The 27,112-nt window shown below is 38.3% G+C and overlaps 1 protein-coding gene across 1 annotated transcript; it reads left to right on the forward strand.

The window, feature by feature from the left end:
* Window positions 1-1,607: 1,607 nt before the first annotated feature.
* CAX11 (cation exchanger 11) lies at window positions 1,608-23,463 on the forward strand. Its single transcript, XM_088983135.1, has 2 exons — window positions 1,608-2,976; window positions 22,535-23,463. Exons 1-2 carry the CDS (start codon window positions 2,077-2,079, stop codon window positions 23,297-23,299), a joined length of 1,665 nt encoding a protein of 554 aa, XP_088839261.1. The 5' UTR covers window positions 1,608-2,076; the 3' UTR covers window positions 23,300-23,463.
* The last annotated feature ends 3,649 nt before the right edge of the window (window positions 23,464-27,112 follow it).

Genomic DNA, 27,112 nt, shown 5'->3' on the forward strand with positions numbered 1-27,112 from the left:
ATTTGAATGGTTTATGATTAGATTAGTTTTCTAAATACAACATTGTGAAATGGTAGAGGTTTCTTTTCAATGGATATAGATTTATGGGTTGATTTGGTTTTTCTTGATTTATTGGAGAAAATGAGTGAATAATTTTTATATTTTAAGATGAAGAGAGATGTTCATGTCAATGAAATAAATCAATAATTAAAAAAAGTCTATACTAACAAAGTGATTCTTGTAATTTTAGATGGTTTCGCTTGGAGAAAAATTGAGGTATTTTTAGTTAATTAGGGTTTAAGAGAAAAGAGAAAGGAAAAGAAAATAAGGGGGTATTTGTCGCAAAATGAAAGTTTAGGAGGTCTTTGACATAAACCCCATAGTATAAGGATGTCTTTATAATTTACCCTTTTTTGTTTTTGTTTTTGTTTTTGTTTTTGTTTTTTTTTTTGTTTTCTTTATGGTTTGCTCTCCCTTACAAATTTTTATTGGTTTTTAAGTGTATTGTCCCCCCACCCATGCTACAATGCCCTCTGTAACAAATACCCCTACACATTAATTGATGGAATGTGTTTTAGATGTATGGGCATTGATAATGTTGGAACTTGTTGGAAGAGTATACTGATAAAAAAAAGAAAAAAGAAAAAAAAAAACATGTTGGAAGAGTTTTTGGGTAAATTACAAAGTCCCCCTTACTATGGGGGTCAGTGATAATGTGACAAACCCTCCTAAATTTTCACTTTGCAACAAATGCCCTCTCCGTTAAAGTTCTTTCAATTAACTTTGAAAAAGAATTTCATTCAGTTGTTTAATTTTTTAAATCTCCAAACTACCTTTTCTTTATTTATTTGAGTGATTTATGATTCAATTAGTTTTTTAAATATAATGTTGAAGTACTCTTCATTGCTCCAATAGATCCTAACAATGGCTAGATTCAATATTAAAATGAAATGATAGAGGTTTCTTTTTGATAGATATAGATTTATGGTTTCATTTGGTTTTTCTTGATTTATTGGAGAAATTAGTGAATAAATTTTATATTTTAAGATGAAGAGCTACATTCATGTTAGTGAAATGAAACAATAATTTAAAGATTCTTGTTTTTCTAAATTAGTGAATTAACAGGCAAGGGTATTTGTTGTGAAGTAAAAGTTCAGGGAGGCCAAATGAAAGTTTAGGGGATTTTTGTCATTGGAGTTTGGCTTTGATAAGTGCAAAGCCTGTCCAAACAGACTTTACAAACTTGCATTAGGAATATCTCCGTATTTATGTGCTTTATTTCATAAGGAGATATTTGCAATGCAAGATTGTAAAGGTGTGAGCACAGGTTACATTGATTGAAGCCGAACTTGTCATTGGCCCTTATTTTTTATTTTTATTTTGAGAGAAGATCACAAACTCTTTATTTGTAACCCAACGAGTTAGAGGGGGGAATTTGTCCTAGTCCGAATATGCCACTTGTGAATTGGGATTTTTTGGAATTCACATCAGCCCCCACAAGGAGATGCCCACAACGTCCCACAATATATCCCAACCGTGTATTGCGAACATCTCCCAATGATGATTTATCAATTCATGTATTATCATCGGGAGATGTCTCACTTCTCAATACACATGCTGTGGGACGTTGTTGGGTGCCTGAGATGTGCGGTGTGAGATTATGTTAGTAGGTTGTCGTAATGAATTTTGTTGGCAGGTGATCCGCGCACCGCTGTGCATCAGGGGGCTGGGGCATGTACACGTAACACTGGCGTGTACGTAGCGTTCAATACTTCAATACACAGCGGGGCGAGAGCGAGCAGTAATCCGGAATTGGTTGTTCCTCACTTCAGTTCCTTGTTCTTTGTGTTGGTTGTCGGGCTTCGGCTTCCATCGATCGGTCTCTGCTCACTCTGCTCTATTTATTTATTTATTATTAAAAAGAAAAGACCCAAAAAGCTCTTCAAATTTCCAAAAAGGACAAAACACAGAGAATAATACTACGCGGAAGTTCATTACCATTGGTGGTCGCACTGCTCAGACACACTGGTGGTGGTTGGTGAGAACCCAGAAAGCCTCAAGCATTACAGAGTAAACAACCGTGTTGTTTGTAATGGCATGGCCTTCCCCTCATCCTCGATCCAAAACTTTGCAGCTTCCGTTACCCTTCTCTCCATTCTTCTTTTCTTCCTATTTTTCCCTCACCCCTTCAATAACCAACCCCACCCAACCTCAATAATCCCCCACAGGTCCCTCCTCAACCAATCATCTCCTTCCTGCTCTTCCATCCTCCAAATCCCACCTCATCGACGCTGTTCTTTCTCCATCTCACACTGTGGTGGAGACTCCAATGGCCTCTTCAACTATTCTTCTCTCCACTTTTGCGTTTTCGGAGAGAATCGGTTTCTTTCAATCCCCTGTCTCGCTCTCATTCTTCTCCTTCAGTTCTATATCCTTGTCAAGACGGCGCAGGATCGATTCTCCATCGTCGTTACAAAGCTAGCCACCCTTCTAAATCTCTCTCCTAGCATGGGCGCAGTGACCCTTCTTGCTCTTGGCAATGGTGCGCCTGATGTGTTCGCATCAGTTGCTGCCGTTCGCGGTGGCCACCCACGGACGGGTTTCGGTGCAATTCTCTCGGCGGGTACTTTCGTCTCGGCCTTTGTTGTTGGTTTTGTTGCAATTTATGCTGCTCCCTTCTCCGTCGACCCAGCTCCCTTTGTGAGGGATGTTTTCTTCTATTTGATTGCGGCACTTTGGTTGTTCTCTGTGTATTTGAGTGCGGAGATATTTCTTTGGCAGGCAATTGGGTTTGTTGGGTTTTATATTTTTTTCGTGGGGTTCGTGTTTTGGATGGATGTGGGGATCGAAAGAGGGAGGAAGGGGGATGAAGCTGAGATGAGCTTAGTTGGGGAGGTTCAGAAGGGTTTGATAAGGTCAGATTGCGAGTATGGAGAAGTGTTGTTGAATGTGGAGAGAGAAAAGCCGAGTTTGGGACTTCTAGGAGCTCTTGGAAAGGTATGTTTGGGATCATAATTTGCACTTTCTGCTTCTGATGTTTATAAGTTTCTAAATCATATTTACTATTAGATCGGCTTCTCTGATTATGTTATTGAGATCTATCATTAGAAAAGTAGAAATGTGTCTTCTGTTATGTTGTTAGCCTTGGCTCAGTTTTCATGTGATCCTGGGGCAATAAGTTCCTTTAGGGTTCCAGATTTGCATTTTTGTATGTTTCTGTGCTAAATCAATTGTTTATGATGTACTCAACTACTTGTTTAAGTCTTTAGCATATAAGGAATGTTAGGTTGGGAGTTTATTTAGTTGACTTTGTCCTTCTAAATTTTAAACTAAGGTTGAATATTAATGTTTTGAGAATTTCTGTTTAGTTAGGAAGCCGGTTATGTTATGACTTATGAGGGCCAGACCAATTACATCGCTAAACATAGACAGAATGGTTTGACTAGGTAAACTAATGACTAGTTGACCTAGTGAACCTCAAACTTATTTTAAAGTTTTATTTGTTTATTTATTGTTATTTATAATGATATCATATATGGTATGTATATTTTGTAATGTACATACCGGTGGATTTAAGCATTTGTGGTGGTATATGAAATAGAAATCAGGCATAAAACAAAAGAACAGTAGAAGAGAAGTTATACCTTATTCAAAAAAGGTAAAAACAGTAGAAGGGAAGTTCCCTTGAGTGTTCTTCCGATCAGTGATATGCTAGTAAGGAATTGCAACAAACCAGGGGACCACATCAAATAGTCAAGGTTGCACGCTTTCCTTTAAAAAACAATGACTGAACTATCCATTTCTCCCTATCCAGCCTTCCTTTTTATGTTTGCAAACAAAAACTGTTCTATATCGCCTTTTATTACATGAGAAGTGTCATGTTGCTAGTTGAAGGGGCTAGAAGGGCTAGGGGCAACCAAAAAGGACACGAATTATAGTAAGAAATAATTTAAGTGGTAATAATTTAACAATGTATATAGCACTAAACAGAACAGAAGTGCAAAATAAGATTCACATAGCCAAACAGTGTATTCTCTTAATTTTCCTAATGAAAGTTACTGTTTCTGATAAAAAAAAGCCAACCCCATATGGTTGGGACAAGGCTCAGTTGATAATGATGATTAATTGTATATGAGATTGCTTCAATATCTTAAATTTAAAATATACATTTCTTTTAGTTGACTAGCTAGTGCCTAGACGCTTACATCTTCTAGCTTCTGTTGTACAAAATTAGGTATTTGTGCCTTCATAAGTCCTGTGCTGTGCCAACGACTTGTACAAGCCTAAAGTTGCTGTGCTTTTCTTCATGGGATTTATCTTATGATAAATTGCCATAGAAAAAGATAATCAGTGTCTTCAAACATTTGAGGAAATTGGGGGTTCCCTCCTATATCTTCATAAAAAAGATAATCAGTGTCTTCATAGGACTTATATTATGGCCTGAAGTTGCTATAAATGTAATAGTAATTAAAATGTTGCTTCTGTAGGTTCTCTATTTCTCTGTCTTGAACTTCTTGGTTAGCATTCGGGGTTCCCTCCCATGTCCTCTTCTTCCAGCCATAGAATTAAAAGGTTGGCAGAAAATATCAAATTTACAACCAACTACATAGACTCCAACTGTGGGGATGTTCTTGATTCTGGAACCTATGGTAGGGAACTAAGAGAGGAGATGGAGAAGACCAAACAAGGCATCCAGAACATGATGAACATAAGAGGTGTCAAAGCTTTTGATACAATTTGCCTTTCCTTTCTTTTTCTCTTCTCAAAATTGGCCTTTTTCCACATTTAAAACTTAACAAATTCTCAACTGAGGCCTGCCCAAGTTGCAGTCTTAACCACTTAATTACTAAACTCCTCCTATTTGAATCTTACAACTACTTTGTAATTAACAAGTCAGCACAAAATAAAAAGCTTTTTATCTATCCTTATCCAGATGTTGATTCCTGGGTTCTATTAATGACATAACTGGCCTCGTAATACATGTCTATATTAGGCAAATATTACTGTTATATTATCCAAATATCATTGTTAAACAGCAGGATTTTTTAAAAGCAGGTCCCGTTTTCCATATTTCCTGTCAATGACATTCCTTAGCAGGAGGTAATGCAACTAGAGATAGCCTATAATTTTTATGTAAATCATTAAAGTTTTGCTTTATTTTATTCCAATAGTTTATCAATTGCATGCTTAGGAAAAGGGGAAAGAAGATTGATATTCAGCTCAATCTTTGATTGACAAGACAAGCATCAATCTTTGGAAGGTATATAAAAGTATCCAAGGAGGAGACAGTTTATCCACCCATCCATCTATGTTCTAGCTACCTTTTCCTTGTCCTACACAACTATGCTTTTTATAACATAGAGGCACACTAACTGAAAGGGCTTTAGTTTCCACATCATGTATCTTGGGCTATCCAGGTCAGTGATTGAAAAGGCGTGCCTAGGTGCACAGGTGAGGCTTTTTTCAAGGCTTGCACCTTTCCCAGGCTCAAGCACAGCCACTTTAGAAAGTTCCGTGCCTAGTGTGCCTTGTGCTTCATCCTAGGCATGTGCCTTTGTTAAATTTGATGCTTTTTGTACTTTTTTAAGCATGGTGGTTGGACTGGAGGCTCAGTAAAAAGCAACTCATAGAATTAGAGTAATGTAATTGGGAAAGAAATAAAGAGCTTCAAAGTTTCACATGCTTAAATTGTTGAGTTCTTGAATATGTTTTATATGTTTAATTTTATTTTTACATTTCCACTTTTATATGCTTTATGTGTTATATTTATGCATTTTAATTTGTGCTAATAGGCTTTTTAAAGCATTTGGTTTAAAATTAAGTATGTATTTTTTAATAAATATTATTTTTAAAATTTTTCATTTTTTGAAAATTCTTAAGAATTTTGTGCCTTGCTTCAAAAAGGTGTGTGCCTTGCCTTTCACTTTTAAAACACTATTCTATCCAAACCTTAGAAGCTTTCCATCATTGTTTGAGATGGTTCCTCCACAGACAACTCTATTTTCAATGAATTATTGTGAACTTCAGTCAAATTTCCATGCTGTTTCTTAATAATCTCACGTTCCAGGAAGTTTCTTCTTGCCTATAATTGCATGTGGTATTTTAATGGATAAAATAAGATAGATGCTTTTTCTGATATCCTTTCCCTTAAATAGTTCTTACTCTCTATTGGACGAGTTTCTTTAAAGCTTGAGCTTACCTTGGTATGTGGCATTGAGTTCCAGATATTCATGTCTGGATGGATATTTGGTATCAACCTCTAGAAATCCTGGTATAAGGCCATGGCCCTAAAAAGGGCCATTACTGTATGTTGGGTCCTTGCTTTCTGGGGTCTTGGGAGGGCTGAAATGGATACAGCTCTAACCTTTGGCATTTTTTGCGCAAAGTGGCTTCTGTCAGACCTAACCCCCAATTCTCACATTTGTCAGCCTGAGATTTTACCATTACATCAAGCAATAGCCTTTTGCAGAGGGCCATGGCCCTAAATAAAAAAGGAAGGGAAAATTTCTTATACCTCCTCTGACACAAAAAGGTACTAACCTACCCTGTTTATTGACATGGCAAGGCACCCCCTCTTCACATATTCTTCTGTTGGTTGCTGTTGACATGTAATCAAACATGATATGTGTGATCAGAGCATGATTAATAGCTGGGAGCTCATGGTTTGGGTCTCCAGAGCGGTAGAGGATCATTCTCAGTCATCTTGATGGTTGAGATGATCGCACGGTTGTCTGACATACTTCTCTCTTTATGCTTATAAATGTAGAGTACAGTAATATGGGCCCCACGGCTGTGGTCCCCACTGTGTTCGTATGACAGCATAGCATGTACTCTTTGTTAGTTATGTCACTGGTAGTTGGTAGTTATTTCAGACAGCTTGTTATTTCAGCTTATTATGACAGCATAGCATGTACTCTTTGCCATGTAAGCATTAAGGGCAATTCTGCCTTTTTCTACAGTTAGTAAACTTATAAATATTAAGAGCGGGGCGGCAGATTCATTAATTCAGCCCCTCTCTATCCTTTCTAAAACCCTTATGTACTTCTCTTCTCCTTTTCCTCCTTCTTTCTTCTTCTTTTCTCCATCAAAATATTTTTTTCTTTTTGATTCAAGACTTATTGTAGTCTTGATCGGCTACTTGGTATCAGAGCCAATCTAGGGTTTCTCATGTGTGTCTAGTCCAGCCGACCACATGAGAACTGCCTAGGGCTGGAAGCTTAGAAAGAACTGTTCGTTGGCTGATTCTTGAAGGTTACCAGAAAGGTTTAGCAGCTATCCGAAGGTTTGTAGAGGCTTGGAGAGTGTTTTGGTAATCAAGAAGAATCAGAGAAGGTTCAAAGGATCGATATTAGGGTTTAGGCCAAGATTGAAGGTGGCGATCAGAAGTTTCTGGGTAAGTTTTTATCTTTCCTTGAGATCGTCATCAGTCAAGGGTTTGTTAGACTTATCTAGGAGGAGCGACTGTCAGAATTCTCTGATTTTTTTAGGGTTTTTTTCCTTAACCCTATGATCAAACCCTAAATCAGTTTCAGCATTTCAGACTGTTTTTTAAGTGAGTTCTAGGCTTGTTTCGGCTCCAAAGCCTGTTTTGGGGGCGAGAACCTTCATCAAGAATTGGAACATCTTACATTCAGAACTGTCGATTGGTTTCAGATCAGATCTGAACTAGGTTCACCCTCAAATTCAGAACTGTCAATTGGTTTCAGATCAGATCCGAACTAAGTTCACACAGAATTCTGTTTCCTTTGTTTGTGGAAGACCTAGGCTGATTATGATCAGTTGTTTAAGTGCTGTTTTTCTTATTACAGTAGCTCTAACAGTTTTTGATTACTGATTCTTAACCAAGAATGGAGTTCAAGAATGGGGGAAGGTGTTTTTGGGATTAACAATTCTGGTAATATGTCTGAGACTGCATTTCAGATTACAACTGTGAGGTTTGATGGATTCAACTACTTAGAATGGGCCCAATCAGCCATGATGGCTATTGGGGGAAGATGAAAACTTAGCTACCTATTGGGAGATGTGAAAGAACCATCCAAGTAGGACCAAATGTATACCAAGTGGGTTCAGGAGAGCTACTTGGTTATGACATGGCTGTGCAACTCTATGCAGCCACATATCAGCCGAAACTATTTGTGGGCAAAAACAGACAAGGAGATCTGGGATGTCATGAAAGAAACCTACTCCCAACCCCTTAATGTTGCTAGAGCCTATGAATTGAAGTGTGAGGTTAATAACCTCAAGCAATGAGAGAAACCAGTCTTCGTTTACTTTTCTACCTTGAAATCTCTGTGGCATGAAATTGACCATCTGGAAACACTTGAGTGGGAAAGTCAGAAAGATGCACAAACTCATAGAAATCAAGTTGAGACTAATAGGGTGTTTGAATTCCTAGCTGGTCTGAATTCTGATTATGATATTGTGAGACAACAGATACTAACAAGGGACAGTGTGACCTTATCCCAAGCCTACTCCTTGGTGCATAGTGAAGAGACTAGGAGAAATGTTATGATGCAACATCAACCCTTCCTACCAGCCCTGGCAGCAGTTAAACCTAAGTCTGGGGGTGATACAAAAAGGGATATGAAGAAGGAAGATAAGCGAGATCTAGTGTGTGAACATTGCAAGAAACCCAAGCATACTAAAGACACATGTTGGAAGTTGCACCCTTATCTAGTCCCAGCAAAACTGAGGAACAAAAGGGGTAATGCTCATATAACAGTTAACACCGATTCTGCATCCTCATCGGGCACAAAGGGCACGCCTCTAGACACCTTAGCTTTTGTTCAAGTTGCCCTAATACAGTTGGAAAAGGAGGTTGGTAATTCAGCTCAGTCATCTCAGTCATCATCAGCTCCTGCCACATCAACCTTTGCTCATTCAGGTACTCGGGGCTCAGCTTACCATGCTTCAGCTCCAAGTAACACTGAACATTGTTGGGTAATAGACTCAGGTGCATCTGACCATATGACTAGCTTGCCATCACTGTTCACTACCTATCATTTATCTTCTGGTAGAGATAAAGTGTCCATTGCTGATGGTTCCCTTGTTCCCATTTCTGGCAAGGGAGACATCAAGTTGTCTAATACCATTTCTTTGTCCTCAGTCTTGCATGTCCCTAAGCTTGATACTAATTTGCTTTCAGTCAGTAGTATTACAAAACATCAGAACTGTTCAGTAACCCTCTTCCTTGACCAATGTGCTTTTCAGGACTTGGAGGTGAGGAAGGTGATTGGGACTGGCCGTGAGACGAATGGGATCTATTTGCTTGGAGAGAGTTCTCATTGGAAAGATCATGAAGATAAGAAGTCTTTTGTTTTTCAGTCTGTTAGTCCGGTTATGCTTTGGCAAAATCGGTTAGGTCATTTATCATTTCGGTCTTTGAAGAGTCTGTTTCCTAATTTGTTTGAGTCTGTTCAGATGTCAAATTTGAGATGTGAGAGTTGTGAGCTTGCAAAGCATTGTCGAACATCTTATTCCTTGGGTAATAAAAGAAGTAGTAATTCTTTTGATGTTGTGCACACCGATGTTTGGGGTCCGTATCACATCCCTTCTATGGGGGGGTACTGATATTTCTTGTTGTTTGTTGATGACTATACCCATTTTTCTTGGGTTTACCTCATGTGTTCCCGAGATGAGGTTTCTGATCTAACCCAGACCTTCCATCAGATGATTTTAACCCAGTTCGGGGTCAAAATCAAAATCCTCAGATCTGATAATGCGAAAAAATACTTTACCAAGCCACTGGCCTCTTATCTACTTGATCATGGGATTATTCACCAGAGCACTTGTCCTTATACACCACAACAGAATGGGGTTGCCGAGAGGAAGAATAGACACATTTTGGAGGTGGTTAGAAGCATTATGTTTACCTCCAATGTGCCTATCCGTTTCTGGGGTGATGCTATTCTCACAGCAGTGTATCTTATAATCGGGTTCCTTCACGGGTTCTTGACATGAAGCCTCCATTTATGAAGAATTATTTACTGTTCCCCTTAAAACCTTTGGTTGTACCTGCTTTGTTCAGATTCTTGGACCTCATCATTACAAATTTGACCCTAAGGCCTCCAAATGCATTTTTCTCGGTTATGCACAAACTCAAAAGGGTTATTGCTACTATGAACCTACACTGGGAGGAGATTTGTTTCGATGGATGTTACTTTCTTTGAGGATGTACCCTATTACCCTAGGGTTTCTCCTCAGGGGGAGAGTAGTAAGAATGGGGGGTTTTTTCCTCAGGGGGAGAGTAGTGAGAGTGGGGTTTACTTCATCTGAAGTTCCTTTACCTATTCCATTCAATGATGAGGGCTGTAATGGGGAGGGTTGTCAGAGGTGTTAGGAGTTAAAAGTTTATCACAGGCGGCGGAGGCAGGTTGATTTTGGTCATCAACAGTCCAGGCCAACCCCAGTTCCTTCTGCGAATCCAGATCCAGGTACTACAATCCCCTTATCAGATCCAGGTTCCACTGAGATACCTTCCACCGTTGCTACTTCATCACTTCCTTCGGATGACCTTGACCTCCCTATTGTAGTCCGTAAAGGGAAACGACGTTGCACCACATCCATAACTCACTGCATTTCCCAGTTTTTGTCCTATGATCACCTGTCTCCCTCTTACTTCTATTGCTAATATTCCTATCCCCAGAACAGTGTAGGAAGCCTTGTCAGTTCCTGAGTGGAAAGATGCAATGAAGGTTGAAATGGATGCCCTTATGAGGATCAATACTTGGGAGCTAGTTGACCAGCCCAAAGGAAAGAAGCCGGTTGGATGTAGATGGGTATTTACCGTGAAACATAATGCTGATGGTTCCATTGAAAGGTATAAAGCCCGATTAGTTGCAAAAGGATTTACTCAGACTTGTGGTATAGACTACTTGGAGACTTTTGCCCCAGTGGCAAAGATGATCATATTCGAGTTCTGTTAGCCCTTGCAGCGAGTTATTCTTGGCCTTTGTTCCAGATGGATGTTAAAAATGCCTTTCTAAATGGAGACTTACAGGAGGAAGTCTACATGCAATTACCCCCTGGGTTCTATGATGCAAAGACAGGTAAGAAGGTTTGCCGACTGAATAAAGCCTTGGAAAATTCGACTATGTACAGGCCCAGTCAGACCATACATTGTTCATTAAGAGAGTGGACTCTTCTTTAACCTTACTTGCTGTATACGTGGATGATATCGTGGTGACAGGGAATGATAATAGTGAAATTGAGTCCCTCAAACAACTTCTTCATCAAGAGTTTAAGGTGAAAGATCTGGGTGCACTACGATATTTCTTGGGTATTGAGGTTGCTAGATCTAAACATGAGATCTTTATTTCCCAAATGAAGTATGTTCTAGATCTGTTAGCAGAAACTGGAAAGTTGGGTGTCAAGCCTGCAGATACACCTATTAAACAGAATCACAAGATCAGTGCAGTGGGTGGAGAGCCTCTTGAAGACAAAGCTATGTTCCAACGGTTGGTTGGAAAACTCCTATATCTCTGTCTCACCCGACCAAACATCAGTTATGCAGTCAGTGTTATCAGTCAGTACATGCATTCTCCTAGAACTACCCACCTCTTTGCAGTTGAGAGAATATTAGCATACTTGAAGGGATGTCTAGGTAGAGGTATATTATTCAAGAATAATGATCACATGAAGATAGAGGTCTATACAGATGCTGATTGGGCTGGGAGTGCTGATGACAGGAGGTCTACCTCTGGATATTGTGCCTTTGTAGGAGGTAACCTTGTCTCTTGGAGGAGTAAGAAACAAAGTGTTGTTTCTCGCTCTAGTGCTGAAGCTAAATATAGATCGATGTCTAATGGAGTGGCTGAAATCCTATGGCTGAGGTCATTACTTGAAGAGTTGGGAATTGATTATGAGAAGCCCTTGATGCTGTATTGCGATAATCAGGCTGCTATTAATATAGCTCACAATCCGGTACAACATGACAGAACTAAGCACATCAAAGTTGATCGACATTTTGTTAGAGAAAGGGTTTCATCTCAAGAAGTGTGTCTTCCGTATGTCACCTCCAGCATGCATCTCTTAGATCTTCTCACTAAGGCTGTTCCAAGGAAGAAGTTAGAGGCAGACCTATGCAAGTTGGGAATGATAGACATCTATTCCCAACTTGAGGGGGAGTTTAGAGCACTGATGTGGGCCCCATGGCTGTGGTTCCCACTGTGTTCGTATGACAGCACAACATGTACTCTTTGTTAGTTATGTCACTGGTAGTTGGTAGTTATTTCAAACAGCTTGTTATTTCAGCTTATTATATTAGTTTATTTGCCATGTAAGCATTAAGGGCAATTCTGCCTTTTTCTACAGTTAGTAAACTTATAAATATTAAGAGTGGGGCGGCAGATTCATTAATTCAACCCCTCTCTCTCCTTTCTAAAACCCTTGTGTACTTCTCTTCTCCTTTTCCTCCTTTCTTCTTCTTTTCTCCATCAAAATCTTTTTTTCTTTTTGATTCAAGAATTATTGTAGTCTTGATCGACTACTATAAAAAAAGGTAAAGTTATTCACTTATAAGAAATTCAATTACAAGAGAAAACCTTGTACAAAGAGATTTTGTGCCAGGGAAGAAGACGGACCCAGTACATCCAACCTGAAAATAACGACCAACTAAATATTTCTTACATAAAGAAATCTTATTTGCAACTATTTTGGTGTAAATCTTATTTTCTTTTAAGGATTTTTTTTTCTATCAGCAACACAGAATTGGTTTCATTAATAAAAATCAGGTATGCATACAACAAGAGGTTCTGAAAAAAAAAAGAAAAAACACAGCTGTAGAAAAGCTGACCAAACCCAAATGTTACAATTGTGCCCACAACAATTGAACTCTTTGTACTTTTGTACTTCTTGATTAGCTAGACCATCTGCCAAACTGTTGGCAGTTCTTCTCATCCACTTAACTCTGATTGTCATGTGCTTTGATAGCCATTTGAATTGCCTGAATTCATTCCTCAGGTGCCATGTCACCCCCTCCCCCTCCTTCAGCCACTTCACAACAGTTCTCAAGTCACCCTCAATGATTAGTCTATGAATGCCCAACTCTTTTGCCTTCTCAACCCCATATACTGCAGCTAATAGTTCTGCAATTGCCATATCACCATGTTCAGAAGGTCCAGAATATAAGGCTATGATGTTTCCTTCCTTATCCCTGATGACCCCCCTATGCCTAAGGGGCCTGGATTACCCAAACAACTCCCATCAAAGTTCAATTTCTTCCAGCCACATAATGGAGGTGATCACTTCTCAATAGATTTTTGTCTTCTAGATGATGAGGCAGCAATAGCAGTCCAAGCCCTACAGAAGTCTCCAACCTTGAAGTCTGAAAAAAGTTTCAAACTTTTTGCCCAGTGTGCCACTCTTAAAGTTATGATTTCTACCAAGGCTTCCTTGCTCCTTTCCCTTTCTTCAAATATTCTTAAATTTCTTTCTTCCCAAACTGTCCAAAGCACTGCTGCACTTGTACATCCCCCCAAGATCCTACCCCTCCTTTTAGTATAGCTAAAGACAAAAGGGCTAAACAATCCTTCTGAACCATCAGGAGAAGACCATCTGCAACCAAAAAGGAAAGAAAACAAATTCCAAATTGTAGAGAAGATGGGCCGAATGACCCATAGGCTGTTTATCTTTCTTTGTTTTTTATGTTCTTTGCTATAATGGGCCTTAATCTGGGCTTTATTCTTTCTTGTGCTATGTTTTTTAATTTCTTGTCCAACTAGGGGCCTCTCTGTAAATTATCGAAGTGTAACTTAATGAAATGGAATTAGGGGTGTAAGAGAGAAGATTATGTTAGAAAATCTCTCTCTTTGAACCCTAGTTGCCGCCACCTTCTTCTTCTTCTTTTCTCTTCTTGAAACTTGATTTCTGCTATTTTCTTTTGATTTTTTGCAACTTTTTAAACAGTCATTTCTTTTCAAAAGGCTATTTTTCTTCTTGGTATCAGAGCAAGCTCGTTTTTCCCCTCTTTTCACCTCTTGCTTCCCAAACACAGTGTGTATGGAGAACTTAATCGTATGAATAGTTAAAGAAACCTATTTCAGTCTAGTTGTTAGTGACCGAATGCCTTTCTCATCCTTCATCTTGAAGATCGAATCAAGTGGATTGGTGTTTTGTGAAGTCTACAAGGAGCGGCTGAGATTTCTCTGTTTCTCCCGGTGTGACGCAAGTAGCTGGTGCAACTGCATAGAGGTTGGCTCACAACACAGTTTTTTGTCCTGTCTTCATTTGTTGTTATTCGAAGTTGTTAGAAGTTATTTTTGAAGTATTTAAGAAGATGAACCCTTCAGAAGTTGAAAACAAACATGCCGCTGAATTTAGACAGGTTCCGGGAGCCTCTATAGACTCTCTACTGGTTGTGACCACAGTCAAGCTGGTTGGAACTAGTTATCTGGCTTGGTCACAATCAGTAAAAATTCATATCTGCAGTAGAGGCAAATGGGATTTTGTCTCCGGGAGCAAGAAGGCTCCTTCGGAAGATTATCCATCATATGAAAAACGGATGCAAGAAAATTCTATTGTTATTGGATGGCTTGTGAAGTTAATGAAACCACAGATTAATCAACACTATTTGTGGATGGATTCTGCGAAGGAAATTTGGAATAGTGTTGCTGAAACCTATTCCCAGAAATTAAATGTGGCCAGGGTTTACAAGCTGGGAAGTGATGTGAAGAATTTGAGACAGGGGGAGAAAACATTAGCTGTATATTTCTCAACACTGAAGTTTTTATGGCAAGAAATAGATTTGATAGAAGCTGTAGCCTGGGACACCACTAATGATGTTGAAACCTATAGGAAACTTGTTGAGAGAAACAGGGTATTTGAGTTCTTGACAGGATTGAATCCAGAGTATGACGTTACAAAGCAAAATATTTTATCCAAGGATAGTGTTTCATTGTCCCAAGCTTATGCCTTGGTAAGTAGTGAAGAAATTAGAAGACTTGTCCAGGTCCAAGGGGCTGGTCTAAATGATCACTTTGCTAATATGGGAGTGAAACCCAAGGGAGTTGCAGGGACTTCAAGTAGCTTAGGGAAGAAAGAGATTATTTGTGAGTACCGTAAAAAGCCAAAACACACTAAAGACAAGTGTTGGAAATTGCATCCTGAGCTTCTTCCTCTTTGGTTTCAAAAGAAGTCTGATAGTATGAAGGTAGGGAGTGCCAATATTGCTGCTGATCCAGATAGTGACAGATACCAAACTGAAGAGATGACGACTAGTGAGCATTTAGCAGCTATGAAGGTAGAATATGAAAAGTTTGGGAGGATGATCAGTCACCTAGAGGGTATGGCTTCTTCTTCCAACCCTCCAGGAAATTCAACCTCTTTTGCATTTGCTCATTCAGGTATACGGGCTTCTACCAATCATGCAACAATTTCAGATAATCGTAGGATCCCTTAGATTATTGATTCCGGTGCTTCTGATCATATGACCAGCCTTTTCACTTTCTTTGTTTCTTATGATTTACTTCCTGGCCGTGACAAAATCACCATAGCCGATGGCTCTCTTGCCCCTATCTCCAGCAAGGGAACCATCAAGGCTACATATTCCTTAGTACTTCCTTATGCTCTTCATGTACCCAAGCTAAATACAAACTTGTTATCTATAAGTAGCTTAACTAAGTCATTGAACTGTTGTGTAACCTTCTTTCCTTCTTACTGTGTTTTTCAGGATCTGGAGTCTCAGAAAGTGATTGGGAGTGGCCATAAGGCAAATGGAATATATCTGCTGGACACTCTTGGACAAAGCCATGAACAACCTGGAAAAGTTGCTTTAGGTCTACATCTACAGAGCCCATCAATCGAGTCATGTTATGCCATTTTCATTTGGGTCATCTTTCTTTTTCTGCATTAAGTCATTTATTCCCAGAATTGCTTAAGGGAATTAGTCTGTCCAGTCTTCATTGTGAGTCGTGTGAATTGTCAAAACATTGTAGAAACAGTTATCCTCTGAGTAATAAAAGATCTTCTCATTTTCATATTGTGCACTCTGATGTGTGGGGGCCTTACCATTTACCTTCAATGGGTGGTTACAAATATTTTATCTTATTCATTGATAACTTTTCTCGGTTCACTTGGATATTTTTGATGAAGTCCCGTGATGAAGTTCCCAGACTTGCAAGGCAATTCCATGAATTTGTCCTAACCCAGTTTGATACTAGAATTAAAATTTTCAAATCCGACAATGCAAAAGAATATTTTGGGAAAAACTTGACTTGCTATCTCACTGATTTGGGGGTTATTCACCAAAGCTCCTGTGTTAGGACCCCAAAATAGAATGAAGTTGCTGAAAGAAAAAATAGGCATATTGTTGAAGTTGCAAGAAGTATTCTATTTGCCTCACATGTCCCTACAAAATTTTGGGGTGATGTTGTTCTCACTGCAACCTACCTTGTCAACCGTATGCCATCCAAGGTTTTGGGGTTTAAGTCTCCCTTCAGTCTTCTTCATCCGGACAAGGATCTTTTTCCTATTCCTCTTCGTGTTATGTACATATTCCAAGTGTCCAGAGACATAAATTTGAACCAAAAGCCCACAAGTGTATCTTCCTGGGTTATTCCCCCACACAAAAGGGTTACTGTTGTTTTGGTCCGAAGACTAGCACTCGGTATGTCTCAATGGATGTCACCTTTAATGAGCTCTCTTCCTTTTATGATTCTTCTCAGGAGAGGCATTGTCCAAAGGGGGAGAATTTGTCACAGCTGTTTGCTCTTCCCCTTCATCTCCCAGTTGAGTCTTTTGCTGAGACTCTTCCTCCTTCAAATGAGTCAAGGGAGGATCAGTCATTTCACTCTCATTCAAGTGTTCTTATTCCTCCTCCTTTACCTCCTTGTCCTCTTTTTAATCCCAGGTTGTATCAACAATAGAGAACCAGAAATGAGCAGATTGTTTCCCCTACAACACATGAGCCTCCTGCGCTTCCAATCACAGTAGAGACAATATGTACTGATACAACCCTTTTGGAGCCATCCTTCCCAGACCTTGATATCCCTATTGCTATTAGGAAAGGAAAAAGGAAGTGTATTGCACATTGCATTTCCAAACACCTTTCTTATAGTTTGCTCTCTCCTTCATATTTTGCCTACCTTTCTTCTATTGCTTCTTAACCCAATTCCCAAGTCTGTGTTAGAAGCTCTTCTGTTGCTTCCTTCCCAGACCTTGATATTCCTATTGCTATTAGGAAAGGAAAAAGGAAGTGTACTGCACATTGCATTTCCAAACACCTTTCTTATAGTTTGCTCTCTCCTTCATATTTTGCCTACCTTTCTTCTGTTGCTTCTAACCCAATTCCCAAGTCTGTGCCAGAAGCTCTTACTATTCTAGAATGGAGGTATGCTATGAAAACAGAAATTGATGCCCTGCATAAGAATGACACTTGGGAAGTGGTTGATTTGCCTGAAGGGAAGGATCCAGTAGGCTGTAAGTGGGTACTATCAAATATCATGCTGATGGCACCATTGAAAGGCCCAGAGATTTCATTGACCAATTCATGTTTTTACAGCTAGAATGAAAGAAGTTTGTTCTATAATCTGTTGGATGAGAAAACAGGACAGAATTACCATGGAAGTTCAGGCCGTTGGTGAGACAGTTACAATCCTTGGGTTCCTTATTGAATAGCTCATTCAATTGGGAAGGCCAGAGATTTCATTGACCAATTCATGTTTTCATAGCTTGAATGAAGGCAATTTGTTCTATAAATCTCTTGGATGAGAACACAGGACAGGATATGATGGAAATTCAGGCCATTAGTTTCCTAGTTGAATATGGTGTCTATATTCTATAAAGACAGATGTGAACTATTATGTTAGGTTTATCCTTTTCTTTTTGAGAAAGTTATTTAAAGGGGTTATATATAACTGGAAACCCCAAAAAAGTTATACAGTGAAGGACCAAAATAATAACAAGATGGGCTCTCCAAACAGAAACTAGAAAACGAGTATATTTCTGGATATGCTTGTCCATCAGACCATCCAAAGACAAAAAAAAATATTATCTTGGGTTTATAAGCAGAGTCATTGTAAACAAACATTTTTGAGTTGAATTTAATGAAATAAAAAAAAAAAAACATATTAGTTCTGTTTTATATTTCTTTTATAATTCAAATTCTCAACTCTCCTTCCTTCACCACCATGTTCCCTGCAATAGAACTTTCTCCTTCCTGTCCTACATTAGACAGCAAATCACCTTTTTATTTGTTATGTGTCTCAATATGAAAACATTTATATTGTTTTTCTGGTTATTGGTTCTTTATCCACCAGGATATTCAAGATATCCTTAGGAAATGGCATTCCATCCCATGGGCACTTGGTTCCAGGGGTAAGATAATGTGGAGATGCCTTCTGAATCCAATATTTTGCTGCACTTAGGAAAGAAGTTATGGACAAACTTTTCAAAATAAGGAATGGCCCTGTTAAGTCATGGATGAGCAATGTACTAGTTAATAGTGATTCAGTGGTTCTAGATATTGGAGATTTTCAAAGGTGTCATGAGAGGCTTGATTATCAAAGAATATATTGCTATTATTGGATCTTCTATTTTATTGTAGACAATGACTGTTTGTGCCTCTCCTAGTGTAAACTCCAAGTTAAACTATGATGAATGTTAGGGGAGATCAAATCAACGTAGGATGGATGGGGGACGGGAATATTATTAGTGGCCCTTAGAGGCTCTTCCATTGTTCTACCATATTAGAAAGGCAAGATACCAATTGATTTTCTCATTCCATTGGATTCTTAAACTAGCCAACTTATTGTCCAGTAGCCTTATGAGAGGACTCATGGAGCAGGATCTCAACTCGATATTCCTTTGCCATCTTGAGGATATTTTTTGGGTACATTTTTGTTGATGGGACTGATATCTGGTATTGGGTATTCAGAGTGAACCTTTCATTCCATTGGATTCTTATATCAGCCAGATGGTAGCGAATAGCTTTATGAGAGGTCTCATAGAGTGTAATTGTACTTTGATATTCCATTGCCATCTTGAGGATGCAAATTTTTGTATATATTTTTGGAGGGGATCACGGGACTCAAATCTGGATGTTGGGCGTCCTCAAATTAACATTTCTGTGTTTAGTCTTGGGGCTTTGCATTGTGTATCTTTTTTACACTTGCACTTTGATGCAATACCTTTTACATTGTTGATAAAACGGAATAAGATATTTAAGACGTATTGGCTATGCTTTTTTATGTAGGGAAGATAGAAATAACTAAATTGTCACAAAAGCAATTAAGACAGAAAGTGCCCTGGTTAGTATTTGCTATATTGTTTATCTACACCAAAGAATCATGAATTTCAATTTCAAAAAAGTTAAAAAGTATTGGAATATTGCAGTCTTTAACCTTTCAAACCCTATTAGAGACGCTCTTGATGTAAAACAAAACCTTGAAAGGGGTTGAGACTGTTAAACACGATCAGTGTTACCATTAATTTAAACTAGTTAACAAATATGAAAAAGTAAAAGGGCAATTTCTTAAACTACCCTTATGGTTTAGCTAATTAACTAACTCTATCCTTACTGTTTACATATTGTCTTAAAGTACCCCTACTGTTTCTAACAATTGACATTGTCATTAAGTGCTAATGAAAAAAAATGAAATGTTGAATTTGCCCTCCACTATTCATCAAAATTTCAAAATAAAACTTAACTGATGAAAATTTTGAAGAACTGTAATCTCTTTTCCCTTTTGTCATTATGTGGCATTTCTCAGGGAAAGCCCATCAACAAGGAGCAAGAGGCCACCCTCCACTCCAAGCCTGCCGTTGCCGCTCTCGTTCAAACCTCAGTAGCAACCTTCTCAAGCTGCATTTGTAAAATAGATGATAACCGGTTAACACGGGAGACTCAGGAAACTATAACAAACAAAGGAATTAACGGAAACAAAACCCATAAGCCACAAGCCAAAATCACCACTTAATAATGAATTAACGAAAACAAACCCAAAAACAATTAATTTCCCAACTTTCTCACTAGTAACGAAAACATACCCAGAAACAATTAATTTCCCTACTTTTTCACCAGTATTACTGAGAAGATGTAGACCAATCACACCACAACCATTGGACCACTGCCCATTTCTCCTTTAGGTTATTCTCATCATTGTCATCTCAGTTCTACTTTGTAGTCAGATCCCAATGATTTTCTCTTTCCCACCATTACACTTCATCAGTCCCTCCATTTTTCCAAGCCTGAAAATAACTTAATTCTCAAACTATGTTAACAATGACTTAACGTAAAAGAATAAACTGATCTGCTAAAAAAACGGAAGCAGACACATTTAGAGAGATAAAGAGAGAAGAATCTCTCTGTGAGAGGTTTCTGTAACAACAAAACCCATGAGGCTTTTGGGGTTTGGAATGGAGGGAGCTGTACAGATTGGCAATCAGGGTGCTTTTACTCTGGGGAATTTCTTAAAGTAGACGGCAATCGCTGTACAGATCGACAACTGACCATATCGTAACAGATCATGCATTCGACAGGCCCCTTGGTGAGCTTGTCTTGAATTTACTGTACAAGCTGTGGCACATTCAATTCCTTGGGTGCATGATTCTTCACTTTCCTCCGCAGATGAGAAGGCTGGGCCACATAGCTTCTCCAAACAAAATTGCCTCCATGCCGACTCTCTGCCAGTATGAATTGAATAAACTGGAATATGAATAAAATCAAATCCAATCCAAACACAAATGCCCAAATAGCCCTAATCTTGATCCCTTCTCAACTGTTCAATATAAACCAATAAAACAAAGAAACTATTCAGCAGTTAGATTCAGTTTCGAAACGAAGGAATCCAAAACGAATTGAAGTGAAATTATAGCATAAAAGAATTGATGAATTACAGTACCTGAATCTCAGGAAAAAAAATGAATATCCAACCATTTCTCCTCCAGTCCCCTTCCACAATGTAACGGGTTCTGGGCCTTCTGGTGAAAATGATGTCGATGTATTCATAGTCTCTTGGCTGGTGATTTTTCTCCCACTGGGATTTGCAGAGACCTGATGTTATAAAAGGTTATTTTAGGAATTTTAAAAAACATATCAGTTACATCTGAACGGAGTATGACGGAAAGTTAGCGGTAGGGGAGGTTTTAGACTATTGTCAGAAACAGTAGGGGTACTTTAAGACAATATGTAAACAGTAAGGGTGAGTTAGTCAATTAGCTCTATAAGGGTGGTTTAAGAAATTTGCCCAAAGTAAAAATTTGGTCTTTTAACTAAGCATTGTTATAGCAATCCTATTCCATTTACGATATGGTTGTGATGCCCTTGAGGTCAGGCATCTCCAGGTGTGAGGCATTTCCTTTTACGTTTAGGCATGATCTGTAGATATTTTCCTTGAGCCTTGTCTGAAAGAAAACATCAAGGCATAAATCTCAAATACCTTCTAAAAAACTGACATGGATTTATAAGACATCCTTAAAGTGTGATAAATTGGGTCTGAGGATACCAGGTTTCTTTTTGAATGAGGAACCCCCTATCCTTACTGTGTTTTAAAAAGAATATCATGTTAATAACCTAAAATATCCAACCCACTTTCGCAAACTTGGAAACTCAAGTTGTTTCAGTTTCCTCACTCTTTCTTTTGAAATCAGTTTCTACAACAAAGAGGCAAAGATTCCAAGGCACCTAAAAAAGGTGAAAGGGTTTACTAGTACCATTAAGATGTGTACTAAGAAACAAGTCAAAAGAGAATGGTTCCATTTTCTTTGTACAAAACTAAAATATTCTTTTTTGAGAATCATCTAGAAAGTTGCAATATGATAATAAATCTTGTGTAGATCAACCCTGAGAACTAAACCTTGTTGTTCCATGTATATCCACTTGTCAGTAGTTAGCAAACCTCTTCTAGAATATTCCCTTCTTTCACTAGCATAGAATGATGGGGTAACAGGGTTTACGGTGGGGATGCAAAATATCCCCCATCAATACCAAACTACCAACCATGTCACATCTTTAGTTGTTTACTTGAAGTTTAACAGGTGACTGATCATTACACATATATTATAAGGGGCAATTTGCAAAAGGAGGGGGAATATGTACCTCTAGAAGATATAAGCACATAACAATACCACTTGATTTTACCTTAAAAAAAAACACTAGGTTTTGCAAATTCAATTAAGGATCCATTTCAAAGAAATTATTCTTTAATTGGGAGTAAAAATATCTCAAGATTATTGAGGCCCTTGGTGACTGATCACTGATTATTGGTGTTTCTGTTGACTTCCACCAGTGGAGAGATCCCATGAAGTTTGATTTTGTTGATTGTTTTTATGTTTTAATCAAGTATTTTATATACAATATCTTTTAACCAAGTATTTTGTTTTTATGGAGTTCTGACATTTGTTGTAATTCTTCTATCATCTCATGGATAAGAAAGTTAAGAAAAAGTTAGGAATGACACTGGTGTTACATGATTGTCACCAGAATTTAGTCTCGTTGTTCTATGCGGTACTATGAGCATTTTATATCTGGAAATTTTATTAAATGTGACTGTATGTTAATAATCAGAATATTTCTGACATGTTAAAGATGACCTAATTTCTGCTCATGTTGCCTGTGCAGATATCAAGAGTATGGGAAGTTCCAGTTTCAATTCTTCTCAACCTCACAATTCCACAGACAGCACCTTCTGAGTGGAGCAGATTTTACCTCTCGGCCAACATAGCATTGTGCCCCTTAGCCCTTCTATACACATGCAGCTCAATCATCCCGTTGGACTACAAAATTGTATTTCTCCTTCCACAGACCCACTTTCCTCTATGGTTGATTGTACTCGTTGCAAGCTCCTCTCTTGCAGTATTGCACTATGTAATAGAAAAGGAACCTCCAGAAACTGAGCAGATGCCCGTAGTACTTGTGGCATTCATGATGAGCGTGTTTTGGATATCCACTGTTGCAGGAGAACTTCTGGACTGTCTAGCAGCAGTGGGGGCTATTCTTGAGTTACCTCCTGCGCTTCTTGGGCTGACAGTACTTGCTTGGGGCAACTCAGTGGGAGACCTTGTTGCAGACGTTGCTGTTGCCAAGGCAGGACAGCCTGCAATGGCAATGGCAGGATGCTTCGCTGGGCCTATGTTCAACATGCTAGTTGGGTTGGGTACAGCATTAGTGATGCAAACAGCAGATGTGTATCCACTGGCATATGAGCTCCGGTTTCACATCAGTATTGTGGTTGCCTTTGTGTTCTTGTTGTCCAGCCTGATGGGGTCTCTGTTGGTAGTTACTTGGTTTAGATTCCGGGTGCCAAGATTCTGGGGGTTCTGCTTAATCGGCCTCTACAGTCTCTTTATAATGGTTAGCTTAGTGATTGCCAAGTTTTCAGAGTAAGGGAGAGGGACCAACCTCTGGAGGGGGATTTCTGACCCACACATACCCACCGTCACCACAGGTAAATAATTTGCGACATATGTATATTTGTTATTCCTTTGCCATTATTTTAACCAAAATATTTGTTCTGTATTAAATCAAACCTAAATGAATTCATTCATTCAGCTGAGTTTAGTAGGAAGGAAACTAGAAATTTAACATGGGTAAGGAACAACACAACCATGGCAGTGTTGTCATGATAACCCAGAAAGTTTCCCAAAAAATTGAAACTGATAATTGATATACGAGCAGAGGCTTGCCAAGTTACAGGTTTTGGGGCCATCATCATGTGAGCATCACTGAATTTTGTCTTGAGCCCATGTTTAGATGAAGACGATGCCAAATAATTGAACTGGGTGGGTCGTGAATCCATGTATGTTGATACATGGAGGGTTGGGCCCATTGATGGTGATGGACCTTTTTTATGTTTGCCATCCCCTTAAATCAAATCCAGGTACTTCCAAACCCCAACTCGGAGCACAATTCATGGGATTAGACAGTGACATCTTGTCGGTGGCAGGGTTTTTCTAGACCACAAGCAATTTGGGGATACATCTTCTAGAGAAGAGTAGGGCCCAACGATATGTTAACATCTAATTTTCTTTCTTTCTTTTGGCTGCATGAAAAAAACAAGAAAACTAAAATCCCATCTAAAATTTGATTCATCATTAATGGATCCTTACCCTATTAGTATTACTAATAATCGCCCTAGATGGTAGATGGTTTATTGATTTCTACCCTTGGTTGATTGTATTTGGATGAAAAAATGACCAAGTTTGGTAAATTGACAAATTCAGGGGTGTGTTTACTGTTTACAAACTAATTGTAAAAATGGTGAGCTGGAGAAAAAAATTATTGGAACCAAATTTGCCTTTTTATTTAAAACACAACAAAATCTATGGTGCATCTTCTGTATCATGCAGTAAAAGATATGATTGGTTGAACAGGATGATAAGTATTCCTTATTAAGCATGAAAGTACAATTTGTGAAAAGCGACTATATTTTAGTGTGATTGGTTGAGACCTGGATTTAACTTGCAGTCAATATTGAAGTTATTGCACCTTGGTTGAACACTTGAACTATTAAAAGACATTTCATTCTCCTCAAAAAGCTTACCCTCTCTTTTTAGTGTATTGAGATGGTAGTATTTTACAGTTTCTGATTGTAGAAATTAGAAAGAAGAAAGATAGGAGAAGCAAGAGCCAAAGAGGTAAAAGCGGTAAAAAAACAAAAGAAGCAAATGGAGGAAAGAGGAGGAAAACGTCTCACTTTTTCTTTTTTCATTCTTTACTTGTACAATGACAAATTTTCATTTGGCTGTTGCCCTTATCACCTATTTAGGCCATGTTTCGGAGTGCTTATTTTAAAAATAAGTGCTTATTCAAATAAGCACTTATTTGCATTTGGCACCCAACTTTTTCTAGTGTGGACGTTTAGTGATCTTTTTCTCCAATAAGCAATTGTGACTCTTTTGTCTTTCATTTTCTTTCAAATTTTCAGAATATTCAAGCCAAAGTGAATGATATAAAAGTACATTTATAATAGTGCTTTTGTAAAAGTACTTTGATAGAAGTACTTTTATAAAAGTACTAAAAAAGTGGTTTCATAAAAGTACTTTATAAAAATACTTTCATAAAAGTGCTTTTGTAAAAGTGTTACAAACATGGTTTTCAAAATCAGATCGGATCGGACTGGAAAAATCAAGAACCGGTTCCATTTTACCCTAAGACCGTTATTTTGCCAAAAACAGTTGATTTGGTTAGCAAACCGTCGACTCGAATGATTGAACCATCCAAACCGCTTGAACCATCCAACAATTTTGGCCGTTTTTTATTTTTTTTAATTTTTTCAGAATAGGCCACTCGTTTGGTTTGAATAGTTGGACCATTCGACTAGGGGACTAAACCCCTAACCGTTTCGATTTTAAAAACCTTGGTTATAAAAAGAACTTTCATAAAACTCTGGTTTGCTCCAGAACGTAGATTTGCCCACATCTTCCTTTTATTTTCTGGTTAAATGGGTAAATCTAGATCTCAAGTTTGCTCTCCATAGTAAGTAGCAACACACATTGGAAACATCTCTCCTAGTTGTATTAGGGTTACAACTTGGGCAGGCCCAACTGGAGCCAGAACTGGCCCAACTTGGAATTTTGCATAGGATGGGTTTGGATTTTCGGTCCTCGGGTTGGGCCCAAGAAGTTGGGTTTTTTTTTTTTTTTTTTTTTTTTTTCGGGCTAGGCCTGAGCCCTTAGGTAGCTCGAACCCGATTTGAGCCTTGCCCAATTATATATATTTATACATATATATGTGTATATATGTAAATGTTGCATACATATTTACATATATATACATATTTATATATATAACACTTGTATAGATATTTTGCATACACACATAAATATATGCATATATATTTGCATAAATATATTTATATATGTATAATTTTAAAGTGGGTTCATTGACCAACCTGAGGTGGGTTGGGAAAATTGGGCTTGACTTCGGGCTTGGGCCTTAAGCCCAAATTTTGGGTCGGGCCTGGGTTGACTATAAACTTGGCCCAACCTACCTGACTTGCACCCCTAACTTGTATATTGTTATTTATGGGGAAATGTTCCCAATAAAGTTCAAAATTTCGATGCAATATGCCCCATGTTAGGTGTATCGTATCATCTTTTGTTTACTAATATTCCTTTTTCTAATATTTTTCGATGATTTTCAAAATATCAATACACTCCTTTGTACATATTGTGGTGTATCAATATTTTGAACCTTGGTTTGCAATACACAGTTGCAATGTGTTGGGGTTGGTGTGGATAGGGGTGGCAACGAGTTGAGCTCTTCATGAGTTACTTGAGCTTGGCTCGTTAAAAGCTCAACTCGGCTCGGTTTCAACTGAACTTCAAACCCAATTCATAGGCTTGATTAAAAAACAATTCGTGCTCAAGCCTAATAGAGCTTGACTCATGAGGCTCGCGAGCCGACTCGAATAAGTAAATAAATAAATATAAATAAATAAATAAATATATATATATATATATATTAATTCTTCATTTTTAAATATCAAATAAAAATATTTATATGTATAGTTTTCTATTTTTATAAAACATTTTTTCTCAAAATCAAGCTCAAGCCAAACCGAGCTTGAGTTTGAGTTTTTGATTCGAGCTGAGCTCGAGCCTTGTAATATTCAGCTCGGCTCGGCTCGAATCCACCCCTAGGCGCGGATAACATAAATCTAAATATCTCTCTACACGGTCCAAACTTCAAAGATGAACATATCTAATGTTTTCAGCTATGCAAAAATATAACAGTGCCATATTTAGTTGTTTTTTCACTAGGGAATAGGGATATGATATGCCTCTTTTTTCAAAATGAAAAAGAAAAGGATGTAAGGTGCCCCAGTCGTTACCCCGAATTGTTAAGTGTTATAAACTTATAATTTATTTATTGTCTTGTGATTGGGAGGAATGAAAATGACTTATGCTGATCGAGACCTTAGCTTTGATTCAAAGATTCCACTATTAATTCTGATTTTCAGATGAATGTATACGCTTGAAGGTGGCGGTGGGTGGCGCATCCAAATCAACCTATTTCAAATTGGATTGATCGATACATCCCAAGGTTCATAACCAGTCAGAATAATATATCAGCAAGTTCTTGACTGGACCCCCTTGGGTTGGATTTGGTCAATCCTGGGGTCGCATCAGGATCCATAATTTCCAGTTGGACCGATCATTTCTTACCCATTCCTCTTCCAATTTGAATGTTAGCTTT

The sequence above is a fragment of the Nelumbo lutea genome, chromosome 4 (genome assembly GCF_056320005.1).
Source record: "Nelumbo lutea isolate HS-2025 chromosome 4, American lotus-T2T, whole genome shotgun sequence".
Taxonomy (NCBI): Eukaryota; Viridiplantae; Streptophyta; class Magnoliopsida; order Proteales; family Nelumbonaceae; genus Nelumbo; species Nelumbo lutea.